We start from the raw sequence: 23,473 nt of genomic DNA, 5'->3' as shown, positions 1-23,473 counted from the left end.
TGGAAAATCTCAAGAAGTTATGATCCCATAATAATTAGTGACAATCTCTATGTATAGTTGTACCAATGCAACAAAAAACCAGATGTGAAGTCTGGTTGGAAGAATATTATAATTTTGAAAATATTGCAAGTGTGGATTCATGCACCTGGTCCACATAAAGTTTTATTGATATTTGTACAATGACTTAAGCATTGGAAGCTTTAAACAATGATAATCGCATATTCATACATATGATTGTACATGCAAGCATACTAATGTATGTACATATGCATATACTTGGTACTTAATGAAAGAGCAAATCTATTGTAGCTGTCTAGTAGTACCAAAGAGGTGACTCTTCAGGTAAGTGATTCAGCAAGAACAAGTGTGTGCCACCAGCCACACGCAACGGCTTTTGGTACATAGCCGTCTAGTTCAACTTGAGATGGAATGTTGCGGTCAATTAGATCGCCCAAACCGAGCTGCAAGTAGTCATGAGTTGTTATTAGGACACAACGTAACCATGGATTAACTTTGGTTAAGTGAGGGATGTGTACCTGACCATACTTGTTCCATCCCCAGCTAAACACTTTCCCGTCTTCACAAATTCAAATAAAAAGAAAACCGTAATAACCATTCGAACAAACAAATGTAACCAGTAAAATATCAGTTAGCGTGGGATACAGATAAACCTTTCCGCTAACCCATGGATAGAGAGACTGCTCCCACTGATACCCCCTCTCCAACAATTTTTTTATCCGTGCACAGTATAATAATCCAGGTAACATATTCTCTATAAAGAAACAGTGTGCCACAATACATACCTGTAACAATAGCACTGTGTCGGGCCCCACATGATACCACTCTTGCGTGTTCATTTTCAAGACTAGGTGCGTCTAAAAGCCGTGGCAAGGTCTAACAACAAACCACATATTAGCAAGTATGCAACAAGCATATTGATTATAACAACTAATAGTAACAATTTAATAAGAAGAAGAAGAAAACTGACCTCGGCTTGATCGGTGCCAGTACCCAATTGACCAAACTGATTCCCGCCAAAGGCGTACACATTACCATCACCTGAAATGCAGATTGTGTGCCAGAGACCCGCAGCAACGCCATCTATGCGGATGCCTAGCAAAGATGATACATATGTTGGGCTTAGCTCATCATCAGTAGTTCCTTGCCCACACTATATATATAATCACAATTTAATTAGAATATTCCTGATATGCAACTACCAAATAACCTGTGACAAAAAACAGAAACTCATATAAACATATATAAATATAATTTTTTTAAACGTGGTTTTTTATCGTCTTTCACATAGATCTTCATCTTGAACATTCAGACTTGATCAGTCTGCTTTCTTTTCATCACTTCTAATAATTAAAAAAATTTGTTATCAGGAAAATCTAATTCAAAGAAACAAAAGGCTGTAACAAGTGCAAACTACATATCATTCTCTATTTACCATATATAGAAAGATAAAATATAATAATTATATCATACTCTATTTACCATATATAGAAATTAAGATAAAAAGTTAAAAACATTTGGTACATGACACTGTTTAAAAACAAGAAATTAATGTCACCTGTCCATAGAGTCCCCAACCAAAAGTCACTAATGCCCCAGCATCTGTAACAAACACATATCAAATAAAAAAGATGAATATATATATATATATATATATATATATATATATATATATATGGGAAGGCTCATGTACAAAATAATCTTAATATGAAAACGTAGGAAACAATATCAATCTACATAAGCAATGTTTTATAATAACAAAGAAAAAACAATAATAACTATAAAATAATCAAAATTAGCAACAAAATAATAACAAAATCTAATAATAACAACAAAATGCAAATTAACAAATAATTATAACGCCTCATAATCGGAAATCAGCAAATAAGAACAAAAAATAACAGCAAACACTTATAAAAACAAATATAATAAGAATAACAAATTGGTTTTCGCTGTTTTCATGTTAAGAATGATTTGTATTTGATCCTAAAACTATATATATATATATATATATATATATATCACTATCATCACAATCTTCTAAACTAGTACAACATACAAGGAATGTTGTATAGAATATATAAACAGAAAAACTTACCGGTAATCACGGCACTGTGTCTTCCTCCACAAGCAATCCGCGTAACATAAGTTCCAGGGGTGGATGTGGCAATGCAAGGTATATAACGCGGAGAAGATACCATTCGAATGCGGGACCCCAAACCGAGCTGCCCCTCACCTCCATACCCCCAACCCCAAACCTGTCCTATATCTAAACTTCCACAAATGATCACAATTATACTAATTCTACTACAAAAACTTATGTTATGTAAAGAAACGAATAAAATGATACCGGATAATGCCAATGTATGTCGCCCACCGGCAGCAACTGTGGATATCTTTACCCCTGGATACATGAATGCTACCAAACAAGGTAAAGCTGAGAGGTCTTCATCGCCTGATGACGAGCTTTCGCCTGCTTGGCTAGTTGATGTTAAACGTCTCCGTTTTGTAGTTTCATGCGCCACGACTACATCCGTGGATCTTGATACCTCTGAGTGAGCTGGGCTCACTGTAATATAATTAAAACTAAGGTTAGTAAACAGTTACCATAAAGTAATAGTAATACTAATGGTAATGGCAATATGATTGTGTTCAAATGATATTACTTTGTTCAGTAAAAAATGGATTGTCAGATGGGACACACTCCTTCCAACCCCATGTATAAACCTCTCCTGCCACTGAAGACAAAAGGTTAGATTTTTAGTTTTCATTTATATATGAAAAAAAAAGTATATATAGTCTCAAGGCTCAACATATAGGATTACATGAAGATTAAAGTAATGGGAAATCAAGAAAATAATGAATATTTGACCGGTCAAAGTTAACATAATAAACGTTGACTTTTCGTTTTATAAAAAGTAAATATGCGGTCATAATCGTTTGACAAGTGTGCACGGAGTCCGCATGGCACACTCCTAGGTTGTCCATGTGGCCGGCAGATGCCACATCATGTGTATACGTTACATGCGAAAAACACATGTTTATTTTGTGAAACGAAAAGTCAACGTTATTTAGTTAACTTTGACCAATAAGTGGTACCTGTTACACAGACACAATGTGCCCAACCGGCTGCAGCTTTCACCAACGAAACGTCATTCGGAAGAGGGAAAGGTTCCGGTGTTTCCTTAACAAAAGCAAGTAAAGAAACTTCACATGTGAAACACAAGAAGTAGAAGAAAATACATCAAACTTGTGTTTTAATATTATACCCCATGTTTCCCTGATGTCACATAGCTTTGACCAAGATCATCGGTTGAACCCCATGTAATTAGCTTCCCAGTGTCTAATATAAAGGATCCAATTATAATAGTGATGCGGATAAGAATAAATATATGCAAAGTAACAATACATAAATAAAAGCTACCCACCTGAAATGGCCATAGCAAATCCACACCCACCGCCACAAACGTCCAACCAGAACTCACCAGCGTCAGCTGACTGCGGGCGCCTAACTTCCACTGGAGACATTATAGGCGACCGTTGAGGTAACGCCCCAGGTAAATACCCCAACATATACACTGTCTTCATCTTCATTGCCTTGCCTTCAACTCCACCACCTTTCATAATATTGTGTGTGCTTGATGTTGTTGTTATACTTTGAAATCAGACAGTGGTTTGAAACATAGCATGAGAATGCTATATATATGGTTGGGTTGTGGGCACAAATGTCAAACTCGGGTCATTGTTATATAATATATTTTGGTCCACTACTTGATAGATGTGTAATGTGACACGCATATGCAATGTATTGATATAATTCAAATGTGTGGTTAATACTTGAAACTTGTAATATCTGAAACGAAAATTATAATACTTTTTCTATTTCTTTGATTATGTGATTGTGACATAACATAAGCACTGAGATCACAGATAAACAAAGATTATCTTGTCGTATAATTACTATATTTAATTATTTATAATATCCACATTGTTTTGATAAAAAAAATCTACCTTAATCAGGCTTTGTAATGAATAATGTAGTCTAGTGGATTACTAATTCAGTAATTAAAACTAACTCATGTTAATTTAGTTGTTAAAATTAAGTAATGGAAAATTATTAACAAGTAATTAAAACTAACTCATGTTAATTTAGTTTATTGTAGTCTAGTGGATTACTAATTCTGTTTCTATGTAGTTATTATTTTCTAAATGACAATTTTTTGGGTCTATATTAGTTCATAAATTTATAGCTATGTTAATAGGATAGGGATGGAAGGAGAAAAGGAAATAATCATCATTGTAATTTTTTGGGATTAAATTTTGTTATTCTTAAATCGAATAACTTTATTATCATGATAAGGTGTATATACATATATACTACTATATACTATAATAAAATAGAGAATTTTTATTATTTTTTATCATGAGTATACTATTGGTATATATAGTTTCTCAAATTTTTAAGATAGTATGTCAGTAATTATGTACGTGATACGTAATTATTTTGTGTGATTTAATTACAACAAGGATACGTGATCATATAACCTAGCATGCAATACATAATTACAATATGGCATGCTACCGTATAACTTGCTACACAAATATATAATCTGGTTCGTAATTATACACAATGCTTATCCCCCTAGCCTAGAATACATGTGTCGATTTTTGTGTGGCTCCCTACACATTCTATGAAAAAAAACAGTAAATTTTACCTCATACACGTAAATTTTAGTTCCTTAAATACATGAATAAGTATTCCATTATCCAAAACGCTTCAAGTTGCCAAAGGTTACAAAACTTCCACGTTATGGATCATGAACGGCCCAAAATTAATTTGAAATGAACCCATCTTGTGGCTACCACAAATGTATTGTTTCATGGGGCCCATGACCCAAAATCTGGTTATTATGTGGAACAGTACTATACAGTGGACCCAATAGTACGGTATCAAATTAAGCAAGCCTTTTAGACATATTATGGTTTGGTCCTTTGGATATATGTATCTTCTTTATGAAAATACAAAGAATAAACATTAAATTTTAAAAGAATGAACATTGTAGGACACCACTAGCATAACTCAAATTGTTTATTATGAAATTTAAGTTCAAAATATCTTGTACGAATGGTACTATAGTACTTGATTACTTGATTTGTAACAAAACACCCAAATGCAACTATGCAGGAGAAAACTTTCCAATGTTGTAACATATAATGTGCATTGATTATTGGTTTTGCCTACATGTTTTGTATTTACTTCATGTTTCATATCATTTTAATGTTCTTACAAAACTTTGAAATGTAAAATTCCAAACAAGTTATTTTTAGACACTAGTTCATTTAAGCTCATCTCGGTTAGATTTCTTATCAACCCGTACTCAAGTACGTAGTTCACGAGGAATCTCGTCATTAATCATCCTCTGAGTCGATCATAGCCATGTTCAGTGAACAAATGCCCAGGGGTTGCTGTTAGCCCCATTTAGTGAAAACAATAGCGACGCGTTTCAAATTAACAAATGGGAACCAAAACAGATAAATGGAAACCACAACAAATAAATAAAAACTAGAATGAGGGAATCATGTTCTTAATCATCCTCTGGGTCGTTGGTAACCCTTTTAAGTGAAAACAAAAGCTCGCGAGTCGTTGTTAGCCCCGTTTAGTGAAAATAATAGCAACACACTTCAAACGAACAAAAGGAAACCAAACGAATAAATGAAAACCACAACGAATAAACAAAAAATGGAATGAGGGAACCACGCCCTTAATCATCTGAGTCATTGCTAGCAGCATTCAGCGAAAGAAAAAAAACACTCGAGTCGTTACTAGCCCTGTTAATGAAAGCAAAAGCGCCACACTTCAAAGGAACAAATGAAACCACAACAAACAAAAATGAGAATAAGGGGAATCACCTCCTTAATCATCTCACGAGTCGTATCTAGCACCGTTTAGTGAAAACAAAATTCCTCGAGTCGCTGCTAGCCCCGTTCAGTTAAAACAAAAGCGTCACACCTCAAACGAACAAATGGTAACAAAAAACGAACAAATGAAAACCGCAACGATCAAACGAAATCTACAGTGAGGGAATCACATTCTTAATAAAGCCACGAGTTGTTGGTAGCCCCAATAAGTGAAAACAAAATTCCACGAGTCGTTGCTAACGTAGCCCCGCTCAGTGAAAAAAATTCACGAGTCGTTGCTAGCCCGTACAATGAACACAAAAGCTACATATTTCAAACGAACAAATGATAATCAAAACGAACAAGTGAAAACCACAATGAATAAATAAAAACTAGAATGAGGGAACCACACCCTTAATCATCCTTTGAGTCGTTGGTAGCTCTATTCATTGAAAACTAAAGCCCACGATTCATTGTTAGCCCCGTTTTGTGAAACTAATAGTGGCACACTTCAAACGAACAATTAGAAACCACAAGAAATAAACAAAAACCAGAATGAGCAAGTCACATCCTTAATCATCCCATGAGTCATTTCTAGCCCCATTCAGTGAAAACAAAAGTCCATGAGTCGCTGTTAATCAATTTGGTGCAAACAAAAACGACACACTTCAAACTAACAAATGAAAACCAAAATAAACAAACAAAAACTAGAATAAGAGAATCATCTCCTTAATCATCCCACAAGTTGTTTCTAGCACCATTTATTGAATCCAAAAGCCCGCAAGCCACTGCTAGCCCCCATTCAGTGAAAATAAAAACGACACACTTCAAACGATCAAACCAAAAACCACAGCAAGCATACGAAAACTAGAATAAGGGAATCACCTCCTTAAACATCTCACGAGTCATTGCTACCATGTTTGGTGAAAAAAATATATATGAGTCGTTGCTAGCCTCGTTCAGCGAAACCAAAAACGGCACACTTTAAACGAACAAATGGAAACCAAAACGACACACTCCAAAACGAACAAATGAAAAACACAATGAACAAACGGTAATTAGAATGAGGAAATCACATTCTTAATCATCCCATGAGTCGTTGTTATCCACGTCCAGTGAAAACAAAAGCCACGAGTCACTATTAGCCCTGTTCAGTGAAAACAATAGCAGCACACGTCAAACGAACAAATGGAAACTACAACGAATAAACGAAAACTAGAATGAAGGAATCACGTCCTTAATCATCACATGAGTTGTTGCTAGCCCCATCTAGTGAAAACCAAAACACACGAGTTGCTGCTAATCCCGTTTAACAAAAATATAAGCAACACATCAAACGAACAAATAGAAATTCCTCAACTCGTTTATACCACACGTTTCTATCTTGGTAAATATATACTACACTGTTAGTGTTAGCTTGAACATATACTTCAAATTATTTGGTTTGAATTTGTAAATTCATGGAATTGTATAATATAATGGAATGATTTCTTAAAAGAAAGTTGCGGCTTCATCTTCTAATACTCCCGAATATATTTAAATTTTAAAGATAGACAACCAACCTCAAAAATTTCCGTCAAAGGAAAACTTATAGGTCTCATACTACACGTTGGTAGCACTTAAAGTATATAAAGCAAGCTCTACGCCAAAGGCGAACATGTTTTGAATACAAGAGCAAGTATTGCATCCCAAAATAAAACTAAAAACATATGCATCCCAAAACTAATACTTTTATTGCCAAAAATAAAAAAAAAAACGTCATATCCTTAATAGTTAATATACATAAATTATTAAAAATTAAAGGAGAATCAAATGCTAAGAAAGATAACCACTTGGAATAACAAATGTTCAAATGACTGGAATTTACAGAAGACTTCTATTGGTTATCAAAATTAATATGTCTATGGTTCTTCTATGCTACCACTAAAAGTTTCACCTAATTACCATCATACTTACAAATTTTCTCTCTTAAAAGAATATGAACCATCAATTATCATGAAACATCCCAAGTTCCCAACCCTTAAATCTTGGTAAGGGCCAAAGGTCACAATACTTCCACGTTATGGATCATGAACGGCCCAAATTGTTTTGAGATGAACCCATCTTGTGGTTATCATTGTACCACATATGATCATAACCACAAAATCAGGTGATTTCATGAACTTTTTTTCTTGTTATAGATAGATGGAACATTATAATACGATGGGCCCACTAGTACGGTATAAGATTAAACAGGCCTTTCATAATAACGTATGTATAATTGGTTTAGTGTTATTAGGGTTGTGTACCAACACCATGGCCCATAATCATATGATGGGCCCAATCTTGTATCTTGAACGTGTGTTGAAGAAGGTATTGTTAAGGTATTGTTTATAGCCCAATGGTTATTCATCATCCATAGATGTCATTTGGTTCTGGTGTCGTCATCCTAGCCACTTGATTAACATTAGAGGGCTAGAGGTTATCCATTATCCACTCCTGTGGAGTGATTTCTTTTAACGAACAAAATAAAAAACCGTTTTCAAAATATCAAATTAGTTGTATAAAACTAGTATTGTACCGGCGCGTTGCACGAGGGCAGTTGGTAAAATCTTAATGTTGAAATCATGTGTTGATAAAACTCGAACATTGGTAAAGTCCGAGAATTACGTCGGTGAGTCGACGCGGATTCAGTGTTAAACCCAAAACATATATTCGTCAAATTAACATATAAAAATATAAATTATTTAACACAGTGTTTGTTTGGTCGGTAAAACTCAAGCGTTGTCAGTCTCGAGCATTGAGACGGTAACTGGAAACAAAATTGGTCGGTTTTGGCTACGTCTGTTATGGTACCGAAGCTACAACAGGGAAAAATATAAAAATTGAGTGGAGCAAAGGGTGGTGTCGGTTGGTAACTCGGGCGTTGGTAAAACCTGATCATTGTCGGTCCCGGGTAGGGGTGTTCAAGAAACCCGAATAAAACCGAAATCCAAACCGAAAACAAAACCCGAATAATCCGATCCGAATTCTTATTCGGATGTTCGGATCGGATCGATCCGAATATCCGAATAACTAATTCGGATTCGGATTGGATTCGGACGTGGATTTCAAAAAATTTCGAATAGTTCGGATTATTCGGATATCCGAATAATCTGAATATATAACATGTTATTAGTGTATATAACCAAGTCCATTAACATTTACAATAACTTTATAACCATAACTTCATTATTAATTCGATCAACCTAACACACCATAGACAAAAATGTCATAACACTCCGTTGTTATACTCTCTAACACTACTTAACTTCCTTATCTTGTAGTGTTTTATTTTTATTTTCTAGTTTGGTATGTTTATTTAATAAAACTTAAGTTTGTATATTTGTTATACGGATTATTCGGATAATTTCGGATTATCCGAATCCGATCCGAATCCATCCGAATTCAATTCGGATCGGATAGGAATGTCTCTAATTCGGATCGGATCGGATTTCGGATAGGGTTCCAAAATTTTCAAATCCGAACCGAATAACCCGTTATCCTATCCGATGAACACCCCTAGTCCCGGGCATTGACGCAGTAAGTCTATGCGAATTCGGTTCGTTATCAGAATTAAAACAAACAAAAGAAACTATCGTTCATTCGGTTTTCGCTATGTTCATTACAGTACTAAAATGAAAACAAAAAAAAAAGCATAAAATGTCATGAGCAAGTAAGGTGCCGTCAAGTAACCAATAATAACTTAGCGACACCAAAGTTACCATTTATATATATGTTAGATAGTAGATAATTTGATGATTACAGGTCAAAAATTTAATGCATGGCTTTTTGCCACATCACCCAACACCTGCTTTTCACTTTACAGCTTGCACACATCACGGTTTTGGTGGGCTCTTTCTTAATTCATCTTTTGGGCTTTGGCACTTAATTTATCTTTTTGACAATCACGGAATTTAACATTAGCATCTAAAAATCACGTAACTTCAAACAAGTCTTACCCAAACTAGCACCTAATAACTAACAAGTCTCACCAAAGCAAGTTTCACAAATAGACTAAACATTAAAACAGTATAACAAAAATCAAGTAAATAGTTTGTCATAAAGTCAATTAACACAATGTCCTAACAAACTATTGGTCATCCAAAATTATTAAAATCTTTGCAAATCATAAAACAATATTATTGTAACGCATTTATGATATATATCTATTATAAAGGTTAAATAAAAAATAAACTCAATCAAGGGCTATGTTATATACCTTATAATGGTAGTTAGCTTATAGAGTGAGGCCGTGAGGGTGTGCGAATTCACACTCAGATCGCAAGTCACTATATGAAGGAGCAATCAGTCACTGTATGAAGAGGTGAGTAATAACCGAACCGAACCAAACCAAAAACCAAAATATTAACCGGCCTTATAAATACATATATAAGCATTTAAACTTCAGTTAATAAACTAGTCATTTAAATTTTAAAATACACGACAAACCAATATACAACAGCCCAATACTCCAACTAGCCCAATTCTCTAGTAATTTAAACGTATCAATTTGAAGCACATCATTTGTGAGCGTGTTGAACTCAATATAACAAAACAAAAGACCAAATTCAACTATTAATTCAAATTTCAAAATACTATTATGGAAGAACCTAAGAGACCATTTGGCTAACTAAAAAGCCAACACCATTATATTACAAGTGGATACAATATTATCCAATACCAAGTCATCATTTAGTAAGAAGCTCCATGTTATGATGTGAACATAATAAAAGTAAATAGAAGTGAGAACGTACAAGACCAATCCATTGAGTGTTTTTAAGCTGCGGTTGATGGGAGAAGAAGATCTAAAGTTATTTGCTTGTTCAAATAAGGTGCGACAGTTAGGGAGCAATGTAGTTAAAGCAACACAAACTTTGGTCAATGCCCTTGTGGTTTTATTATGGGAACAAATGTCTGTAGAGAATCAAAAAATATGGTATTAAGCCCGATCATCTTGGTCGAGCATAACCCATATCAAACCTACTGTATCCGAACTGTATCATCAGGTCTACCCACGACACTTTGCTTGCATGGAAAGTTGTGTGAAGTGCATGTTGTGTAAGATTTTTTAAACTAATTTCTAATTGGAGCTATTTGAACATACAACTAAGAGCAGTTACGCACAAGAGCAGGTCTAGTTAAGAGTACGAAACTATCATTTAAATAAAAGTCTTTTACCAAGTTAAAGTTTAAACTATCAAGTAATCTAAACATTGTATCTTTCCAATATGGTGCAGTGTAAGGAAACACGGTTTTTTTTAATTGAGACCCAAGCATGTGTGGCTCAATGAAGGAATAAGATCTTTGGGATCTCCAGTTCGATCATGACGGCGTCCGAGTTTTACCATCAGTGGCCTTCTGACAGGTGGGTTCCCCGAAACTGGTGATAACTTGGAAACATTTAAAGGCTCCGTACAACTGTGTTAGGCCAGCTCGTGATGGTCTTTCGTCATTGGATCACCCCATACGAAATGGTGCACGATTAACGAGGGTGGACTTCGCCGGAGACAACAACGGCGGCACGTCGATTAGGTTTCGAATGAGGGGAAAGATAGAGAGAGATGGCGTAACAATATTAGGGAGAATGGAGGCGAGTTGCAGGTTTCCGGCCGGAGAAGAAGGTCCACGTCAGCAAATCACTAACGGAGTTAACATCCGTTAGTTGCAGCCCGTTAAAACCAAATACATCAATAGTTGGGACAGTCAACAGACAAGTGTAAAGTTGGGACTGATATTTACCAATAGGCCGTTAGGATTATTTAAAATCAATATTCCAATGACGAAATAATAACAATAACAATAACAATAACAATAACAATAACGATCATTGGATCACCCCATACGAAATCTAAACATGGTATAAAATATAAAATAATAATAATAACGTCTAAGATCGCCTTAGGCCATGTTAGCTGTTTCTCACCCTTTTTCAATCTTGGTTTGATCTTCAGACGTATTCACTCAACAGTTCGTCTTCTTGAATTCTGAATTCGCACCAGGCACGTGGTATCTATTTATTATCTTATTACACATTAAGCTTTCGTTTAAGGCAATTCGTTGGTTATAGGCACAGAAATTTATACATATACATATATAATAACATCAACTAGACCCACTTCAACACTTCGCCTCACTGAATTGCTGCCAGGAAATAAGCTATCGATTATAGTGAACAAAATGCGTGTGTTCACACAGATCTAGCTATATTATTATCAGATTTGATCTGGTGATAATAATAATAATAATAATAATAATAATAATAATAATACTTGTAAACATGAAGGGATTTATACCGTTCAAATCGCCAGTTTTTGTTAAAACTGCCGGATTCGCATTCGTAGCCCTAGCTTTTTTCTATTTAGGTAAACACTGGTCTGATGACACTTACCAGCAATTATTATTTTTCAGTTCTAATTCAGACCTACCTTCCGAAACCCCTTCGGTTTCGATTTCCCCCAATTTCAACAAAACATTCGACGTCAAGTCGTTAATTAACGACACTAGGGAGGCAGAATTGCAGCTACTTGCAATCCCACCGTCTAGTGTCGTTGCTCATTCTCCCCCACCGCCCCCAGCCTTTGCACCGCCTCCCCCGGCCGTGCAAAGGCTAGGGGTGGTGGATGAGAATGGAGTGATGAGGGATGAGTTTGAGGTGGGGGAGTATGATCCCGATGCGGTGGATACTCGGAGTAATGAGACGAATGCGGTGGATGGGGGTGAAGGGGTTAGGATTAGGGTGTCGAAGTTTGAGACGTGTCTGATGAGTATGAGGGAGTATATTCCGTGTTTGGATAATGACGAGGCGATTAAGGCGTTGAAGTCGACGGACAAAGGGGAACGATTTGAGCGGCATTGTCCGGATAAAGATAAGGTGTTGAGCTGTTTGGTGCCTGCACCGAAAGGTTACAAGGCACAGATTCCGTGGCCGACGAGTCGCGATGAGGTGATGGTCTTCTTTAGTTTTATGTTTTGCATATGTTGTGATTAATTAGAATTTAGAGATTGATATTAACATTTTGGTAGATTAATGATTTAATGATATGTTTATTTTGTACTTAAATATAGGTGTGGTACAGTAATGTTCCACATCCACAGCTAGCTGAATATAAGGGTGGGCAGAATTGGGTTAATGTAGACAAGGATAAGTTTAAGTTTCCGGGAGGCGGTACACAGTTTATTCATGGTGCAGACAAGTATTTGGATCAGATTCAAGAGGTATATTCTTATTATTATTATTGTTATTAATATTTGTTAATATTTGTAATGTTGCATATTTCTAATTTACTGTTATGATGAACTAATTTTTCTATTTATGAATGCTTTGGAAGATGGTTCCCGAGATTGCGTTTGGAAACCACACGCGAGTTGCATTAGATGTCGGATGTGGCGTGGCGAGTTTTGGTGCTTATTTGTATTCAAGAAATGTGCTCACAATGTCGGTAGCGCCAAAAGATGTGCACGAGAACCAGATTCAGTTTGCTTTAGAACGTGGCGTGCCTGCAATGGTGGCTGCGTTTGCAACCAGGAGACTTTTGTACCCGAGTCAAGCTTTTGAGTTAATTCATTGCTCAAGATGTCGAGTCAACTGGACTCGTGATGGTAAGTCACACGCTCACATGTTATGTAACAGCAAGTTTTGTGTTTGGGCACAATTTAATCATCTTTATATCTTTTACATGTGTCGGGATGAAGATGGGATTTTGTTACTTGAGGTCAACCGATTGTTAAGAGCGGGAGGGTATTTTGCTTGGGCTGCACAACCGGTTTATAAGCATGAACCTCTTCTGGAAGAACAATGGGAAGGTAACCATTTTTGTTTAATATTATTGGTAACACGTGCGTTTATCAAAGATAAAAGTATATATCTTAACCAAACTTATATTTTCTTGTTCAGAAATGGTTAACCTAACAACTCGTCTTTGCTGGAATCTTGTAAAGAAAGAGGGATACATTGCAATATGGCAAAAACCGCTTAACAACAGTTGTTATTTGAATCGTGAATTGGGGACTCTACCGCCATTGTGTGACGAGAAAGATGACCCAGATGACGTTTGGTATGTTAAATATATTTATAAGTCTATTATTTTTTCTTGATGGAAATCAAAGTCAACTATATTAAGTTATTTCACTCCAGGTATGTTGATTTGAAGCCATGTATATCTCGACTACCTGAGGACGGATCTGGAGCAAATATTACCAAATGGCCCGAACGATTAGATATTCCACCTCAGCGGCTGCAAAGCATACAATTTGATGCGTATGTGTCAAGAAACGATCTTTTTAAAGCAGAAGCAAAATACTGGAAAGAAATAATAGATAGCTATGTTTGAGCTTTACGTTGGGGCACTTTCAAGCTTAGAAACGTGATGGACATGAAAGCCGGATATGGAGGGTATATTCGTCTTTCCCCATCTGCTGTAAAAAACTTTTGTATAACTAATTCTTTATAACACCAATCTTTTTATTTTCTTTGTTTTGCAGCTTTGCAGCAGCCTTAATTGCCAATCAACTGGATTGTTGGGTTATGAATGTTGTTCCTGTTAGCAGTTCGAACACCTTGCCTGTTATCTACGACCGTGGACTTCTAGGAGTTATGCATGATTGGTATATTATGATATAGTTATATAATACTTATATTGTTTAAATTCTTTAATAAAAAAATAATCTTGATCACTCAAACATGTTAGGTGTGAGTCTTTCGATACATACCCACGAACCTATGATCTCTTGCATGCAGCCAGTCTCTTCTCTATTGAGCAAAAACGGTATGTACAATGCCCATAAGTTTCTATAATAAATGATATTTATAATATTAAATAGGCATAGGGTAATTCTGAAGTTATTAATTCATTATATTCTCAGATGCAACATTTCAAGCATAATGCTTGAGATGGATAGAATTTTGAGACCCGGGGGACGTGTATACATTCGTGATTCAGTTTCAGTGATGGGTGAACTTGAGGAAATTGGGAAGGCTATTGGGTGGCGTGTGGCAATACGCGATACCGCTGAAGGCCCACACGCAAGTTATAGGATTTTGACGGGTGACAAAAACATTCGATAGTCAAAGTTCATGGTAATGCATATTTGGTTTTTTATTTTATATTCTTCAAGAGCAAACTGCTTCAGGTTTCTGTATTTTCGAAACGAAACTACAGAGGATAAAGGTTAAGGGTGTCATTTTCAGGTCAATTTTACGCTTTATATAATTGTAGCATGATGAGCTTTTGTATATCCTAGTCAGCTACTGGTTACTAGTTATGTATGATTATATATTTTTTTGAACGGCTATGTATGATTTATATTATGTGCAAGATTTTTTCTGGTAAACATTCGATGCAACCTTTTCGTTCCCTATTGTATGGCCTTTTGACTCATTTTTCGTTTATTTTTTTAACGGTGGTGCCGTATTAATATCGAAAAAGACCGAACCCTTAGCAAGGAGCTAAGAGGCGGATGGCTATCAGTTTATGCAATTACCATAACTAGTTGCCCGAATATTTTATCTTGTAGGATAACTCAGCAGCAAACATGTAACTAAAAATATTTCAAATGATGTCTCCTAAAACAAAATATTAATCAAGTACTAACCTTAAACCCAAATTAGAAGCACAATACAATGATGCATCGCTACCTAAGTAAAGGTGCAAAACCATTGGGCTGGGCCATAAATATATGCATTTACATTTTACAACAATCACTTTAAAAAAACAATTTACTTTTAAAATAAATAGGTAATCTGTTTCTTTATTTAAAAGTAAAGATTTATTCTTTCTTCGGTTGCAAAATTACTTGAATACTTCTATTAAATACCAAAAAAAAAGAAGAAAATACTTAATAATCAAGTGCAAAAACCAAATACAAACGGTGACGCAGCCACGATTTTTTATATGAGTTCGATATTTTTCGATGTTTGATTTTTTGTGGCGTAAAAGGGTTTTTTTTTTGGCCCGGACAGGTCAAAATTGGATAAATAGAATGCAATACACTATCATGATTTTGTTTGTCATCGTTAAAAATAAGAAAATTTCAAATACAAAAATCTATGTTTTTTTGAGTAAATAAATTAAATGAAAAATAAATAATCAATGGGGATGTGTAAAAAAGGTTAAAAGTAATATGTTGGGCTTGGAAATGACCCAAAAACACAATTAACCCTAACTAATCCATAAGTAAAGATTCAACGAAGCAAATATACTTTTTTTTCTACTTCTTTCACCTTTCTACTGGGTTCGCTCGTCAAAAAAGAACAAGTTCGCTCATTAAATCAATAGTGTAGACTATATATAAACCGAAAAAAGACCGGGTTCCTAGGTTTCCCACCACTACACAACCGCCTATCAAAATTACCAAATAATGAATATATTGTGATTATGGGGAAGAAAAAAAGAAAAAAAGAAAAAAAAAGGCCATTTCTTTTATAACACCCTTATGGAAAATGAGTGATTCTTTGGATATCACTTAGCTTCTTTGACACTAATGCAAAAGGGACCATTTTTATCTTGGAATATGAATTTGTGGTAGGAATGAAAATTTTATTCTCCAAGAAGATATGTTCATGTGACATATAACACTAGAGAGAATAAATTAAGAAATATATACCGATGAACAAACACCATTTATAACCAATTAAAACAGCCAACCATTAAAAGCAACTACACATGCTGTTCTTTTTATGGGGTCTATGTCTTATCCACCAAATGCTCGTACTTAAAAAAAAATAAGTTGACAAGCATTATGATTCATATTCTTAGGTCTAAAATATATGTGTGTTTTTTAATTTATAAAAGATAAGATATATAGAAACACATGGTAAATAATAAATAAAGATGAGCAGAGTAAACACATAGGTGATGTCAAGGATGGTATTGGTATCCGGTATTAAGATACATGCAAGCAGTGACGAAGTTTGGACTTATATATCAGTATCCTATTTATGATCATGATTTACTAATTTTGTTGTCATGAACCCATGAGGGTAGGGCCATGGCCACTTGGGCATGAGAAGTGGAAACATTTAAATGCAGGATTAACAAAGAAACTCACTTGTTAAAGCACTTATGTGATTGTGAGAGTCCTAAAAGTCCAAATTTGATTAATATGTAGTTTCTGAATTGGGGAAAAAAAATGACTCAATATTGGGCTTGTTAACTAATAACTTACTAACTGAAAATTAACTCTGGCCCATAAAGTTGAACTTTGTTTGGTTGTATACATTTTGGACTTTCTTGCATTGCATGCAAGTTTTTAACTATACTTGTTAATTGGGAACTTAATATATGCTCCCTAGTCCTTATTCACTTAATCATAAGTCATAACATGGCTTAATAGTTGCATTGTCTTATAGAACTGATAGTTAAAAAGAACAAACTTTTTCTTGAAGTTTAACTAAAAGTTATGCATATTAAGATAGAGAGTGAGTAATTTTTTAGGATTGATTAATGTTCAGTCAACAAGTCATATTCTTTACTTTTTGGACCCGATAATTGAAACCGATAATCTTTATTACATTTTTTTTGTTTTCCAATGTTAGCATCCAATTTATTTCCACTAGAAACTACTATTACTACTACCACCACTACTACTACTACTATTATTATTATGTTCTTTTTTTTTGTTTCCCAGTCTTAGCGTCTGCCTTACTTCTCCTCGAAGCATACATGTTTATCTTATTATTATTATTGGTTTTTATGTTTTCTTTTTCGTTTTCCAGTCTAAGCGTCCAATTTAAAAGTTAAACATCTTACTATTATTGGCTTTATGTTTTCATTTTGTTATCCAGTCTTAGCATCCGGTTTACTTCCGCTCGACAATGGAAATATTTAATATTAGGTTTATTAATTATTTTGTATATATCATAATGCATTATATAGTAATAACTAATAGTATGGATGAAAAAGTTGAAATACCTAACCTCTAAAATTAAAAGAGAATAAATGTTTATACGTGTGTTGCACCAATGAATGAATTAGCACATACGTGCAAAAGAATAAAAAGTCAAAAAGTCAAGAGTAATATCTCTTTCTGCCTGGAATATCAACTTACGTGATACTCTGTAGACACTTGTAAACGATTAATAAAGAGTCGTCTCAAAAAGGTTGAACTTGAAATCTTGATATATCTAGCATATATTCTTGAACAGCAATCATGTATTTTGACTAATATTATATTCAAATATCATACAACAAAACATATTCAATTCATATTTAATTTGAAATAAAGATGATGCAAGTAGACAATAAACACATAAGGTTATGAGGTGTAGCGGTGTGATTCAAGGGGTGTGAAAACTGTTACACGTAAGCGTTACATCATTTTCATACCATTTTCATATAAAACCATAAAAGCTGGGTTTGATTTCATTTTTCACATCGTATATGAAAACTGCCATGTAGGTAATTTTTAAATAAAGATAATATATTTATCTTTTAACAGTTTATATAATTTAGATAAAAACATTGCAAAAAAATTGTGAAATAGTTAAAGTCATATACGAGATCAAAAAAATTGTAAAACAGTTTAAAGAATCTAATCGAACTATACTATTAAAGCAACACAATGCCCACATGGCATTTAACTAGGCACTCCATATAGGATGCCAAGTAGATGTCTTGTCACTATTTCCTATTATATTATGATCCATGGCCCGCTTTCCTATTAACCTATGACCCGTAAGCTTTACAAAATTTTGAAAATTATATTAATGTGTGATACGGGTTTCAAACCCAAGACCTCATGTTTCAAAACAAATGTGTTTACGAACTCCATTAAATAAAAATGGTGCTTAATTTCTTGACTTAACATATATAAATGTGATTTCTCTTCAAGTATAAAACCAAAATTATATTTAATTGCTAACATTTTCATTATTCACAATATGATATTGTATTCTCATATCTTTTTAACATAACCATTTAAGATTGTTTATCGTTTCTCTCTTTATATTAAAATATAATCTAGTTTTATTTATTTTCTTTTACAATAAGTCTTTGTAATTTAGTTTTTAAATCTTTGACAACATGTTGTTATAAATATCATTTTATACACATAATATTTAATATAACAATATCAGTATGAATGTTTTATTTGGATAAAATCAAACATTAATATTTGGTTTTCAACTTAAAATCATAGTGCATAATATATCAAAAACTTAATAAAAAAAGTCATGAATGAAAATTATTATATGAAACAATTGAATTTACGTATTACATATAATAATTTTTTACTTTTTTATATTTTTCACCCGTGTTTGATACGGCTCTAACCTAGTAAATAAATATAACAAATTTCAATGAAATTTATATCTGGATGTTTATAAAGAAAAGATAAACGAAATTGTAAAATCATATTTAAAAAAAAGTAACATGCAGTTATTATTGAAAACGAACTAAGACGCTTGTAGTTAATTACAAGGTTAAAAAAAGTAGAAGAAAGAAAAGAATTAGATTTGTTTTTACAACATCCACACGTAGAGAATATCATGCACAACACTGATGCATGCCAAGAGTTGTGTTTCACCGGGGCGGCTTTAGGCTTTACCCACATCGAACCGCGCATATTACGCACGTCGCCACACCCATGGGTCTAGTTGATGTGGTAGATATATATTGAACGGATTAGACAAGAAAGAGACTAAACTAGTAATGTACACGTATACAATGATATACGAGATTTTGTGATTATGCATGAATGTTGTGAGAAAGAACAAAAATTTAACTGTAATTTTAGTCATGCTAAATGCATGTTGCAATCTGTACATTGTACAAATCTATTTGGCAATCAATCATCCATGTAACAAAATGTATCGTGTCAAAAAAATAAAGAATATATGACTAGAATAAATCATTGAATATTACGATGATAATATGATATACCCTAACTTCCAACAAGAATATATGAATGTATAAATTTATATGTGCTGTACCAATGGGAGTAACACAAGTGTACGTGGATAAGAATAACAAAGTCAAAAAGTCATGGCAAACCATTCTTTTGTACTTCGAATTTTAACTTACGTGATACTTTGGTGACACTTGTAACCGATTAACAAGAAGAGTCGTCTTTTACGTCTCAAAAAGTTGAACATGAAATCATGACAGACCCGAGCATATTTTCTTGAATAACAATCATATATGCCACGACTTAATTAATATAATAATAATAATAATAATAATAATAATAAAGTATAATAAAGTATAAACAAGAAAACATTTTTTTAACGACCAACAAATAAATCTGGTTATTAGTGACAACCAAATGGTAAAAAACGACGTCATACACCTACGATCACAGAGAACGTTGGGTAACCAAGCCCAATATCTTTTGTTTTGAAAAAAAGCCACCGTCCGAAAAAACACTATAGTAAAATCTAGTTGAGATCGAATTCGAATTTGAAACCTTGCGATCGACAGCCAAAATATTCAATTTACCTCTCATTCACCATTTCACTTAAGAGTTAAAAGTTAATACTCATTTGCTATAAACAATAAAACATATTCAATTCATGATAAATAAATCAAAGGATTGTAAACTTTAAATTGTATTATATTGCTTTGATTCCAAACTATACATTTATATATTTATCGATAACATTAACAATACATCAAACAGTTCATCTTCGATGGATCGATGTAAAAAAATCACTAAAAATAAAAAATAATAGTAATAATAAGTTATAAGTTCTTTCTAAGATCAACCACCAACACGCTAACGTTATCCGAGCTATGTCTAGCCAAGGCTAATTTCGTCAAAAGTATAGAAGCATCAGAACACGCCTTATCCGAGCTCTCACCACGGGCGACATTTAACACGCTTCCCGGTGACCGCGGTGGCGATGGAACCTTATGCGCGCTCAGACACATGCGCGCCACACTACATGCAACGTCGTTTGATACCACGTCCCATAGACCGTCACTTGCTATGATAAGACACTCATCCTCAGTTGTTCGTTCTGTTATTGTTACTTCAGGTTCGGGTATCACGTACGGCTTTAAATAGCTATCGCCTGATAATTAACATAAACAATATTAGTTATCGAAAATGCTATTGAAAATTAATCTAGATCTTATGATATTAAAAATCTAAGATAAATAATTTGAACTTAGAACATAGAGCATAGATCATACCGATTGCCCTTGACATCGCTAGAACGCCGAGAACCCTAGCGCCGTCCCAGTAAATAACACGACCTCCAGCTTGTTCGATTCTTTCAAGTTCATCGGGTCGATCAGGCTGCATTCAAAAACAAATTTATCAAATCAACTAATTCACATAAATAAATTAAGGAACTATTTGGTAGTCTGCTTGGTAGCCTGTTAACAGTCTTTAAGAGGTTATCTCTTAATGACTTATAGTCTCTTAACGGTTAAAAGACAATCTTAAGTCCAAATGGTTAAGAGGCTACCTCTGAATGGTTACTTCTTAACCATTAAAACTTAAGGCCTAAAAGGTTATGAACCATTAAAAGCAGCCTCTTAATGACTGTTAAGAGGCTAAAAAACATCACTAAACATCCTGGCTGATGGTTTAGTCTCTTAAACCGCTAAAAGTCATGGGTTCAAGTCCCGAGAAACCGTTTCCTAATTGCTATACCTTATGATCAGTCGAGAGAGGTATAGCAACACCGTTCCTGCAAAGCACCGCACGCGAATCTCCGCAATTGGAAACCACGATCTTCTCAGGAGTAACCACCGCCACAACTGCAGTAGATCCAACCGCGTCACACTGAGGAGTTTGTGGCTCACATCTACAATTTAAGCTCGAATCATAACTGCTCCATTCAGTTACGTCCTTATCCATTCGAGTAAAGCTCTTCACCATCGTCTCCTTCCACTCAATCGATTTCGAGTTCTCGCACTTCTTCACTTCCTCCTTCACTATCTCGTGCATCCTGTCTTTGCACTTCATCGCCACCTGAGTCGCATAATTAGATAACATAAAACCAAATCACTACGTTGTAATAATACATAGCTCAAGATATTCTATTTCTTAATTGGATAGTCATTAGTCACGTACATGTGAGCATCCATGGCCATCATACACTCCGTAAAAGTGTAAATCCTCCAAATCCGGTGAATTCGTCTTACAAAAAGACGGTTTCACCGCGACCGCGTCTTCCAAGTCTCGCCTCCTTCCACACACCACCGTAAGCCCAAATCTGGAGGTTTTCTTATCAAAAACCTCCGAAGACGAATCCGATGCTCCCGAGCAATCGGTTTGGTCAGGCTTCGATTCGTTCGATTTATCCAATTTTTCGAAAACCTTTCTTCGCTTACTTTTAGAATCAGCAGCTGCTGCGAATAACTTAAGCTGTTGAATCTCCATCCGACGCCGTCTACTTTGCGGCTCGACCGTAGACGGCGTCTTTGTCTCGCCAACAACACCACAACACATACCGGCCATAAGGTCAGATTTCAGACTTTGCAACTGATCACTTTGAAGATGTTGAAATTGATTAATGAAATTGAATAACAAGAGAAAAGCAAAAACAATAATATGTGAGGGGGTGTAAGGGAAGAGAGATCATATTATACCTGCTGGAAGAGTGGTGGGACCAGACAGCTGCCCGTCACCGTCACGGGAAGACCCACCCGACATGTATAGTTGGTGTGACGTAGAATTCTGAAACCCGAGGTGAAATCCTAGCCGTTGATTTGTAAATAAAATCTTTATGCTGGTGATATCCTGAGGGTACACGTGGGTAGTTTTCATGGAGGTGAAACGTGGTCCAATGAGAAGTCAACACGGTTATGCAAAACAAATTAGCTTCCTTTTTTGACAGTGTTGTGGGGCTGAATTGGTGACTCATGACCCGAAATGTTACCCGTTTTCTTTAAGAGTTATGATTTTGTATATTTGGCGCATTGAATTTTAAGTTATTAATTATATAATTGATTGAGAAAAGATCTACGAACGATAGACCTATCATCAAAAAAGATTTTTCTTCGATTACGTGGAATGGTTTTTTTTTTTTAATAATAATGTTATAATGTATATAGCTTAGAGACAAAGTTTTAATTGATAATCATATATTCAATTATTTATTGACATGATGAAAATAAAAATCTGATAGTTGTTAATTAAATGGTATTAAAATAAAATGAAATTATGAAAAAAAGTTATGCAAAAAAGCTTGACCCACTTAAGATATTTTACCCCTATCATATCTTTCGTATTTCAGTTTCTTGATTGAGGTTTCGCCATTTTATTTTCACTTTTAGTTTCAGTTTCATCTTCTTCTATACATCATCCACATGAGTTTTGAAGAGGCAGGTCCCAGCAGAGCCCAGTTGGACCCGCAAGACTCACCTCAAAGAGGGACGTCTGGGCAGTTGAACCCGCAAGACTCACATTCAACAGGGACGTCTGCGCAAAGGCTAAACTCGCAACCCCTTGAATAGGGACGTCTGCGCAGAAACCAACAGGGCCCGCAGGACCCACTATGCTCAGAGACGTGACGTCCTTACGCGCAGTACGCAAGCTGTTCCCGCAGGAAAAGCCTCCCAATGGTGAAGTACTCCGCCTGTTCCCGCAG

General features: G+C 34.8%; 2 protein-coding genes and 1 pseudogene across 3 annotated transcripts; 1 reads left to right on the top strand and 2 right to left on the bottom strand.

The window, feature by feature from the left end:
* Positions 1-338: 338 nt before the first annotated feature.
* Positions 339-3,642, bottom strand: LOC143560321 (ultraviolet-B receptor UVR8-like). The gene is made up of 11 exons (XM_077048646.1): positions 3,447-3,642; positions 3,288-3,361; positions 3,118-3,202; positions 2,685-2,756; positions 2,369-2,587; positions 2,117-2,287; positions 1,577-1,620; positions 989-1,171; positions 804-894; positions 537-577; positions 339-461 (listed from the first exon to the last, which is right to left on the bottom strand). Exons 1-11 carry the CDS (start codon positions 3,640-3,642, stop codon positions 339-341), a joined length of 1,299 nt encoding a protein of 432 aa, XP_076904761.1.
* An 8,548-nt stretch (positions 3,643-12,190) lies between these two features.
* On the top strand, positions 12,191-15,114 carry LOC143560320 (putative methyltransferase PMT11; annotated as a pseudogene). The gene is made up of 9 exons (XR_013140101.1): positions 12,191-12,880; positions 13,003-13,152; positions 13,266-13,536; positions 13,630-13,740; positions 13,832-13,991; positions 14,072-14,329; positions 14,419-14,541; positions 14,625-14,702; positions 14,800-15,114. The product of XR_013140101.1 is annotated as a putative methyltransferase PMT11 (transcript).
* Positions 15,115-20,590: 5,476 nt separating this feature from the next.
* On the bottom strand, positions 20,591-22,341 carry LOC143560319 (protein phosphatase 2C 37-like). Its single transcript, XM_077048645.1, has 4 exons — positions 21,955-22,341; positions 21,532-21,852; positions 21,066-21,171; positions 20,591-20,944 (listed from the first exon to the last, which is right to left on the bottom strand). Exons 1-4 carry the CDS (start codon positions 22,339-22,341, stop codon positions 20,613-20,615), a joined length of 1,146 nt encoding a protein of 381 aa, XP_076904760.1. The 3' UTR covers positions 20,591-20,612.
* Positions 22,342-23,473: the final 1,132 nt, after the last annotated feature.

Source organism: Bidens hawaiensis, unplaced genomic scaffold (genome assembly GCF_021521415.1).
Source record: "Bidens hawaiensis isolate Kalapana, Puna unplaced genomic scaffold, B.hawaiensis_p1.1 tig00020325_1, whole genome shotgun sequence".
NCBI classification, from domain to species: Eukaryota; Viridiplantae; Streptophyta; class Magnoliopsida; order Asterales; family Asteraceae; genus Bidens; species Bidens hawaiensis.
Note: the sequence above shows the minus strand (reverse complement) of the source record. Positions and strands in the feature narration are given on the sequence as shown.